General features: G+C 38.3%; 1 protein-coding gene across 1 annotated transcript; it reads left to right on the top strand.

Moving 5' to 3' along the window:
- Positions 1–6,995: 6,995 nt before the first annotated feature.
- LOC134389330 (olfactory receptor 1A1-like) lies at positions 6,996–7,925 on the top strand. The gene has a single exon (XM_063112876.1). The coding sequence runs from the start codon at positions 6,996–6,998 to the stop codon at positions 7,923–7,925; it is 930 nt and encodes a 309-aa protein (XP_062968946.1).
- The last annotated feature ends 2,291 nt before the right edge of the window (positions 7,926–10,216 follow it).

The following is a 10,216-nucleotide window of genomic DNA, read 5'->3' as shown; positions in this document are numbered from 1 at the left end:
TCTTTTACTCTGTGTGGCGTATCACAGTTATTGATTTGCCAATGTTGAACCATCCTTGCATCCCAGGGATAAACACCAGTTGGTTATGCCATATGATTTTTTCAATGTGCTGTTGAATTTAGTTTGCTAGTATTTTGTGAAGGAATTTGCATTTATGTTCATCAGGGATATTGGCTTGTAAATGTTTTTTCTGGTGGTACCCTTGTCTGGCTTTGGTATGAGGGTAATGCTGGCCTTGTAAAATGAGTTTGGAAGTTTTCCCTCTGCTTCAATTTTCTGTAAGAGTTTGAGAATTATTGGCATTGATTTTTTAAATACTTGGCAAAATTCACCTATTCAGCTATCTGGTTCTGGGATTTTGTTTGTTGGGAGGTTTTGATAGGTGATTAAATCTCCTTACTTGTTATTGGTTTGTTCAGACTCTGTTTCTTCATGATTCAGTCTTGGTTGTTTTTTTTTTTTCCTGAGAATGTATCCATTTCTTCTAGATTGTCCAATTTTTTGATATGTAATTGTTCATAGTAGTTTCTTATGATCCTTTGTATTTCTCTAGTATCAGTTATAATGTCTCCTCTTTCACTTCTGATTTTCTTTACTTGAGTCCTCTCTCTTTTTTTTCTTACTCAGCTAAAGGCAGAGTAAACTCTTAGTTTTACTGATTTTTTTTATATTGGTTTTTTAGTCTCCATTTCATCTATTTATGTCTGACCTTTATTATTTTCCTTCCTTTTGTTGACTTTGCGCTTATTTAGTTCTTTTTTTCCTAGTTCCTTGAGGTATATAATCTCAGGTTGTTTTTTTGCAATCTTTCTTCTTCTTTGTTGTAGGCATTTATTGGTATAAACTTCCCTCTTGGAACTGCTTTTACTGTATCCCAGAAGATGCGGTATATTGTGTTTTCATTTTCATTTGTCAAAATATTTTAAAATTTCCCTTTAAGATTCTTCTTTAGCCCATTGGTTGTTTAGAAGCATCATGTTTGATTTCCACATATTTGTAAATTTTCTGAAATTTCTCCTATTATTAATTTCTAGCTTTATAACATTGTAATCAGAAAAAATACTTGATATGATTTTAATCTGAAATTTGTTAAGATGTGTTTTGTGGTCCAACATATGAACTATCCTGGAATACACCAGGTATTGCTTGAAAAGAATGTGTATTCTGCTGCTGTTGGATGGAATGTTCCACATATGTTTCTTAGGTCCATTTGGTCTATAGTTTTATTCAAGTCCACTGTTTCCTTATTAATCTTCTGTATTGATAACCTACCCATTGCTGAGAGAGGGGTATTGAAGTCCCTTACTATTATTTTATTGCTGTCTATTCCTCCCCTCAGTTCTGGTAATATTTGATTTGTATATTTAGGTACCCCAATATTGAGTTTTTATATATTTAGATTTATTGTAACCGTTTGATGAATTCATCCATTTATTATTAATATAGTGACCTTCTTTGTGTCTTTAGACAAACTTTGACTTAAAGTCTATTTTGTCTGATATAAGAATAGCTGTATCTACTCTCCTTTAGTTACCATTTGTGTGAGATACCTTTTTCATCCCTCTCCTTTCACCCTATGTGTGCCCTTAAGACTAAAATGAGTCTCTTATATGCAGCATATATTAGATCTTTTTTTATACATTTGCCATTTTGTGTCTTTTAATCAGTGAATTTAATCTATTTACATTTAAAGTAATTATTAACAAGTAAGGACTCACTATTGCCATTTTGTTATTTTTTTTTCTGACTATTTTGTAGTCCTGCTGTTCCTTTCTCCCTCTCTTGCTTTCTTCCTTTAAGGTTTGTTGATTTTTATAAGGGTACTTGTTGATCCCTTTCACTTTATTTTTTGCATATCTACTAAATATTTGGGGGTTTTTGTTGTTTTGTTTTGTTTTGTTTCTAGTTACTATGTAGCTTATATAAAATATTTTATAGGTACGACATTCTGACAACTTAACTTCAATTTCATACAGAAACTCTACACTTTTGCTTCTTCCAACATCCCCACCGCATATATTTTATGCTATCAATGTCACATTTTACATCTTTTTATATTGTGTATCCACTAACAAATTATCCACTAGCAATAGATAATTTAATACTTTTACCTTTTAATTTTTATACTAGAATTATATATAATGATTTACACACCACATTTATAGTTATATGAATTTGAAAACATATTTAACTCTACCACTGAGTCTTATATTTTTATACATTTTCATGCTGTTACTTAGCATACCTTCATTTCAACTTGAAGAATTCCTTTTAGCATTTCCCATAAGATAAGACTTGTGGTGACAAACTCCTTCAGCTTTTCTTTGTCTGGGAATGTCTTTATATCCCCTTCATTTTTGAAGGACAGGTTTGCTGAGTATAGTATTCTTGGTTGGAGTTTTTTTTCTTTCAACATTTTGAATATATTATCCCATTTCCCCTGGCTTGCAAGATTTCTGTCAGAAATCCACTAATAGCCTTATGGGGGGTTCCTTATACGAGATAAGTCTCTTTTCTCATGATGCATTATAAATCTTCTCTTTGTCTTTGACTTTTAACAATTTAATTGTAATGTGTTTTGAAATATTCTTCTTTGGGTTGACTTTGCTTGGAATCTTTTGAGCTACATGAATGAGTGTCCATATCACTCCCAAGATTTGGGAAGTCTTTAGCCAATATTTCTCCAAATAAGCTTTCTTCCCTTCTATCTCTCTCTTCTCCTTCTGTGTCTTCAGTGTTTCATACATCTGTATGCTTGATGGTGTCTAATGGTCCCTTATGCTTTATTCACTATTTTTTATTCTTGTTGTTGTTCCACTAATTCATTAATTTCAAATAATCAGTCTTTGAGCTCACCACTTCTTTCTTCTGCATGATAGAGTATGCTGCTAAAGCTCTCTATTGACTTTTCCAATTCTGTCATTTTATTCTTTAGCTCTAAATTTTCTGGTTTTTTGGTTTTGGTGAGGGGATTTCTATTTCTTTGTTAAACTTCTCATTTTGTTTATGCAGTGTTTCTAATACTGTTTAGTTGTCTAGCTGTGTTATCTTGCATCTAATTGAACTTCATCAAGATGATTATTTTTAATTATTTTTCACACAATTTGTAGATCTCCATTTTGTTGGTGTCAATTACTGGAACATAATTAGTTTCCTTGATGGTGTCATGTTTGCCTAACTCTTTGTTATCTAATAGATTTTCTTTGGTGTTGGTACATTAGAAGGAAAAAACACCTCTTCCAGTCTTTACAGACTGGTTTTGGCAGATAAAGGCCTTCTTCTGTGGGGTCCATGGGCTGATGAGATTGCCTCCAGTAATGCAGTTGGGGAGGGAAGGAGCTGGTTCACATGGCTGCTGTTGAGTCCACAGTTAGGTTCACAGTTAGTGAGCCTGTTACAAGGGGGTCACATGGATGTGGATTGAGTCTAGTTCCTGTGTGTGCTGGATTACCTCCAAGACCTTGGTTAGTAGGGCTGGTGCAGGTTCCACAGACAGTGCGTCTCTTACCAGGTGCATGGATGGGTGTTACTTTTTCTGGGTCCATGGGAAGGCTCCCACTAGGTCACTGAGAAGTTCCCTTGGCATGCAGGGTTGGATCTGAGTCATAGGGCTGCTTCAAAGTCCACTGTTGATACTGATGTCTGCACACCTGTCTCTGAAGGCACAGACAGGTAAGTCTTCTGGCAGTTCCCTTGGCAGGAATAAGGGCTTTCAGACCACAGCTGAGACAGAATGAAGCATATTTACAGGGCAATTCTAGATCTCCAGAGAGACTTAAGTGAGCAGGCTTGCCTGCAGGGCACAGAATGGCATGTTTCCCTCCAAGGTCACTGTGCAGTTTCCCTGCCTATTTCTAAACCAACCCATGGTATGTATCAAATTACTAATAAATGCTTGATCTCTTCCTAGGCTTTCTTGTATATTATATAGATCTCTTTGTCAGTCCCTATGCCTGAATTATCAGAGTAAATTTTTTTCATGCATGATAGGGCAATTCTGCCCTCTTGTTCTTTTTCCTCATATTGTCTTTGGTCTTCAGAGCTCTTTATTTGTCTACATGGATTTTTGAATTGGGTTAGTAAGTTTAAAAGTAACCTATGATATTTTGATAGGGATTGCAACAAATTTATAAATTAATTGGAAAATTGAAATTTTTACCATATTGTCTCTATTAATGTTGTTTATATCTTTATTTTTGTAGCTATTCTTTTCTGTCATTCAGTAATGTTTACAGTTTTTAAATTCAATATTATACCTCCTTTGTTTGAATTACTTGAAGTTTACTTAAAATTTCTATTGTTGCTATTGTGAATGGGATTCTTTTTTAAAAATTCTAATTTCTAGTTTATTATTGCTAATATATCAGAACAGTATTGGTATTTCAGTGGTGATTTATATCCAACGAACGTGCTGAAGACTCAGTTTATTTTGAGATACCCTGAGATTTCTTTGTGGAAAACAATATTTTCTATGAATTCTACCCATTTTATTCTTTTCTTTCAAATTTTTATATGGCAAAGTTTTTCTACAATTTTTTTCCACAAATAGAATAACACTTCAAGTGTTTTATGCAGGGATTCAAATTGAGATCCATATTTTATACCAATCCATGGCCAATCTCTTGTACAAGGAAATGTTAACACCTCAGACTCCAGCTATTAGTATCTAATTCCTATTTGGAAACCCCAAGATGCCACCATAGCATCTGCTATGGCTTACAACACTACCTTTGAAGTTTTTTTTGTCATACCTAGGCATTCCAATTATTTTCTTCTAGATTTGACTACTTGTAATTTTTTAATTTTACATTTATAATGAAACATATATTATAAAATATAATGTAGAATTTCTATGTGTTTTAATAAGAATGAAACCTGTGAACATCAGCTTAGTCTGCTGTGTTGCCAAGAATCCTCCCCTGAAATCTTACACCTCTATACCAAATGAACTATCCATAGAATCTAAGACTTACGAAACTCTCTGAACCCTGAGATATTATGATTCTATGTGAGGATGAGAAAAGGCATTATGAGAAAGAAAACCAAATTCCTTCAGATGCTGAGATGAAAAAGCACATCATAACTGGGAAAAATATAATTGAACCTGCATCCCCTGGGTCTAGCATATAATTCTGATGTATAATATAGGAGATAATAATTGGTTATTGAATTAAATATAGATTCAAGTAATAATCGAATAGAGTTCTCTTTAGAAAAATTAGTGAATTTGAATTACTTAGGATATCCTGGACCACAGTAACAGATCACAAAATATGTAACTGTTCAGACAAAAAAAAAGTTTATCTCCTATGTAACAGTCCCAGTGGTCATCTTGGTGGTGGGTATCTTTCTTGCATGTGGAGAAATAGAGATAAGACTCATTCTACCATGTGACTTCACTGTCCCATTTAGCTTCCTTGCCATTTATGTCCTGCTGGTAAAAGGGAAAAGATTATGCAAGGGAAGAATAGGACTAGAACACAGAACTGGATTGGGTAGAACTCAGTCACAAACCACACCTCACTACAGGGAGTTGGTGACTTGAAAATATAGTCTAGTGGGATGTCCACAAAGATGAGAATTACATGGATTTTGCTTATCTGCTAGAAGTCTCTGCCACAGTTAGTAGGCCTGAGAATGCAAGATTGATTAAAATGGAGAAAACCTGTAGTCAAGCACTAAAGGGAGTAATACAATATTTCAGGTAGAAGGTAGTAATAGTCTAAGCCAAAGTATTGAAAGAATAAGTAGAAATATTCATTTATCTAATAATTATTTAAATGAAAATCAGCAAGATTAGATGTAGAAGTGAAGGATAAACTGGATGCCTGTGAACATCCCACATGTGGGGAACCCATGAAGATAACTCATAAATTGAACCTCGATTTAACTCAAGTAATATTGAATACAAACATATTGATTAAAACAATGAGCAATATTCCTCAATGTTCTCTCTGGAAGAGTTAAAAAATAGATGAGATATGTAGAAAAGTTTCCTCAAAAAACTTTGCAATCTACTTGGTTGATGTGTAGAATATGGGAATTGGTCAACTGTGGTGGAAAGATTACTGAACAAAGAAATATGGGGAAAAGAGATTAAGCCTGTAGCTATAGACCTGAGAGTCTACTAATCAGTAGTTGGAGCCACTAAGGAGTTAGATGTCACCAAAAGAAGTGAAAAAAAAAAGGAAGAGATGATATGAAAAAACACATTATGATTACATATATTTAAGTGTTTGGAAAAGAAATAAATCCTGTCAAAGGAGATGGTGAAAGTCTGTATTGAAAATGAGATACCTGAGGAGGAAATCCACTGAGCCTGTTGCTAGGTTCGAACCCCAGTATTTATTCATTATCACTTACAAGCTTCTGATAGCAGTATAAACACCTGTTACTTCTTGGGTTCTGGGCTCAGGGCTCCCTCAGAGTTTAATTTCTAATTCTCCAGCGTGCTACTGTACTGGCACATTCTTTGCACTGGATTGTTTTTTCAAATATTCCAAAATACTCTCCATTCCTTATCCTGTGTAATTAAATTAGTGTGTTTTTCTGGCATTTCCATGAAGTTGTAATGTCCTTGACAGCAGACCCTGTCAATTCATTAAACAAACAGATGAATAAACTGTCCTTTCATGCATTCATGATTTTTCCACAAAGCCTAAGAAAGTGTCAAGGGCATAGAATATACAATTTATTTATTAAATGATTAAATGCTAGCTGTCTCAGTGGTGGTGCAGGGGTTGGAGAGGATAGTCACCTCTGATAGTCAGATCGCTCGCTTCTTAAATATTAGTGTCCAGGGCTAATTGTCATCTAGCTTCACTGACACACAGAGATCCCATCCCCCCCACATATTGGCTATCTGTGGATTTTGTAAATCCAAGGATAGACACAATTGATCATGTCAGTCAAAAGGGATGGATAAGGAAGATAATTGCACATAGGAACTGCACTAATAATTCTGAATTCCTCTTCACTTTCATGCTTAAGAAGCCATGAGGGAAGGAAACCAGTCCTCTACCTTGGATTTCATCCTCCTGGGAATAACTGGTCAGCAGGAACAAGAATATTTCTTCTTCATCCTCTTCCTGGTCATTTACCCCGTCACATTGATTGGAAACCTGCTCATCATCTGGGCCATTCACTCTGACGTTCGCCTTCACATCCCCATGTATTTTTTCCTTGCCAACCTCTCCTTGGTGGACGTCTTCTTCTCATCTGTAACCGTCCCTAAGATGCTGGCTAACCATCTCTCGGGTAGCAAGTCCATCTCCTTTGGGGGTTGCCTAACACAGATGAACTTCATGATAGCCTTGGCTAACACAGACAGCTACATTTTGGCTGTGATGGCATATGATCGTGCTGTGGCCATCAGCCACCCACTTCACTACACAACAATAGTGAGTCCAAAGTCCTGTGTTCTGCTAGTTGTTGGGTCCTGGGTGATTGGAATTTCCAATTCCCTCCCCCACACTCTGCTCACAGCTAGTCTGTCCTTTTGTGACAATCAGGAAGTGACCAACTTCTACTGTGACATTGCCTCTTTGCTCAAGCTGTCCTGTTCTGACATCCACTTTAATGTGAAGATGATGTACCTCGGGGTTAGCGTTTTCTGCATGCCATTGCTATTCATCATTATCTCCTATGTTCGGGTCTTCTCCACGGTCTTACGGGTTCCCTCCACTAAGGGTGTGCTCAAAGCCTTCTCCACCTGTGGTTCCCACCTCACAGTTGTCTCTTTGTACTACGGGACAGTCATGGGCATGTATTTCCGCCCTCTCACAACTTATAGCCTAAAGGATGCAGTGATAACTGTGATGTACATCGCAGTGACCCTGATGTTAAACCCTTTCATCTATAGTCTGAGAAACCGGGACATGAAGGCTGCCCTGCGGAAACTCTTCAGCAAGAGAATCTTCTCATAACCAATGTGAGGACATACACTGGAGACTGCAATACACACCCGAAAATCCACCCCCAATGTCATCCCATCCAAGAAGCCATCTGTGATCTTTTCAGCCAGAAAATTTATCCTCTCAGAAGTCTTATAACAGATGGATGAGATTGAGATATTTTATTGAGAGTACCAAATTTTACACATTTCTGTTCCTTTTGGCAGAGCACCAGCACAGGACTAATGGGACCGTGCCCCAGCTATGCTACTGACTAGCAGAGTACAGTTCACAAGCTGGGAGGATCACAATAGCTCATGCTTTGAAGTCCATAAATCACTCTTCAAATATCGATTCATTGTTTGACTATTAAGTGCTTGGTAAATGGGATTAGTCACCCAAGCCCGTAGATGAGTCCCTTTTTTTCTAAATGGTCCACAGAGACATGCTACAAGTTGATTGATCTCATTAACATAATACTAAGTTTAAAAACTTAAAACTAAAATGACCAAAAAATACACCTTTTGGGAAAGGGTATACATGCAATGTGGGTTCATTCAAAACAGAATTAAGGGAAAGAGGAGCACAGGACTTAAGATGAGAGGATATGTAAGAGAAGAGACTCGAGGGAATTGAAGTGAGGAGACCATGTAGTTGATAGAGGTTAGTACTGAAGTCCTAATTTTCAGGTTAGGTGCTTAATCAAAGGGTGCTTGTTATCTTATCCTGTATAAATACATAGAGAGATGACAGATGATAGAAGGTGATAGATGATAGATAGATAGATAGATAGATAGATAGATAGATAGATAGATAGATAGATAGATGGATAGATAGATATTTAGATAGATAGATAGATGGATGGATGGATGGATAGATAGATAGATAGATAGATAGATAGATAGATAGATAGATAGATAGATAGATAGATAGATAGATATTTAGATAGATAGATAGATAGATAGATAGATAGATATTTAGATAGATAGATAGATAGATAGATAGATAGATAGATAGATAGATAGATAGATAGATAGATAGATAGATAGATAGATAGATAGATAGATAGATAGATGGCTAATAAATAAAAGTCCTGCATTATGCAATGATAAGATTTTTTCCTTGAATCAAAGATTGGATAAATAGAGCACAGTAAGGGAGGAATGCAGAGTGACAGGACTACTTTAATTAGGCATCTCACAGAGCAAACTAGACAAGACAAAGTGAAGATATAAATGAAGGACCTACCATCCCACCTACTCAGGGCCCATGCCTCACACCTCAGCCATGAGAGCGGCAAGACATTTATTGAGCCTGTCTTCCTGCAAAGCACTATGGTAGATGATTTAATGCCGAATGAACTAGACTTGGTTTCTACTTTCAAGGCAAGCCCAGGCAAGTGTGCTCAGAGCAGGGAGACGTCCAGCTAGGGAGGTGGAGACTCGGCAGAAAACACACACCCTGGGGGGCCACCACTCCGACATCCAGCAGCCCAGTCCAGTGCACACAGAGTGGGGAGACGTCTGGCTAGGGAGGTGGAGACTCGGCAGAAAACACACACCCTGTGGGCCGCCACTGCAAGAGCCTGTAGTCCAGCCCAGTGTGCACAGAGCAAGGAGACGTCCAGCTAGGGAGGTGGAGACTCAGCAGAAAACACACACCCTGCAGGGCTGCCACTGTGATATCCAGCAGGTAGGCTTCAATACTGCCACCCAGCTCCATTCCCAGCCCAGCCCAGTGTGCACAAAGTGGGAAGACATCAGGCTAGGGAGGGGGAGACTCGGCAGAAACCACACACCCTGTGGGGCTGCCACTGCGTGATCCAACAGGTAGGCTTCACCGCAGGCACCCAGCTCCATCCCCATCCCTGCCTAGTGTGCTTGGAGAAGGGAGATGTCTGGCAGGGGAGGCGGGAACTCCACGGGGACCACACTGCTGCCATGCGAACCAGCAGCCCGGCCCAATGTGCATGGAGCACAGAGACGTCCAGCAAGGGAGATAGAAGCTCCATAGAGTCCACACACCCTATGGGAGGGCCACCGCCGGGTGATCTAGCAGCAGGTAGGATTCACTGCCGCCACCTGGCTCCATCCCAAGCCTGGCCTAGTGCACACAGAGCAGGGAGACATATGGTATGGGAAAGGGAAGCTCTGCAGAGACCACATGCTCTGTGGTGCCTCAGTGCATCCCAGCAGCCCATGCCCAAGCATACGGAACAGGGAGAAATCCAGCACAGGAAGTGGAAGCTCAGCAGAGACCAAACACCCTGCGGTAATGCCCCGTGATCCAGCAGCCCAGTAGAGTCCAAGCTGACCAGAAAGGTG

This window comes from Cynocephalus volans, chromosome 10 (genome assembly GCF_027409185.1).
Source record: "Cynocephalus volans isolate mCynVol1 chromosome 10, mCynVol1.pri, whole genome shotgun sequence".
NCBI classification, from domain to species: domain Eukaryota; kingdom Metazoa; phylum Chordata; class Mammalia; order Dermoptera; family Cynocephalidae; genus Cynocephalus; species Cynocephalus volans.
Note: the sequence above shows the minus strand (reverse complement) of the source record. Positions and strands in the feature narration are given on the sequence as shown.

Excerpts from the sequence above, each read along its gene's own strand:
- LOC134389330 (XM_063112876.1), top strand. The coding sequence starts at position 6,996 with ATGAGGGAAGGAAACCAGTCCTCTACCTTGGATTTCATCCTCCTGGGA.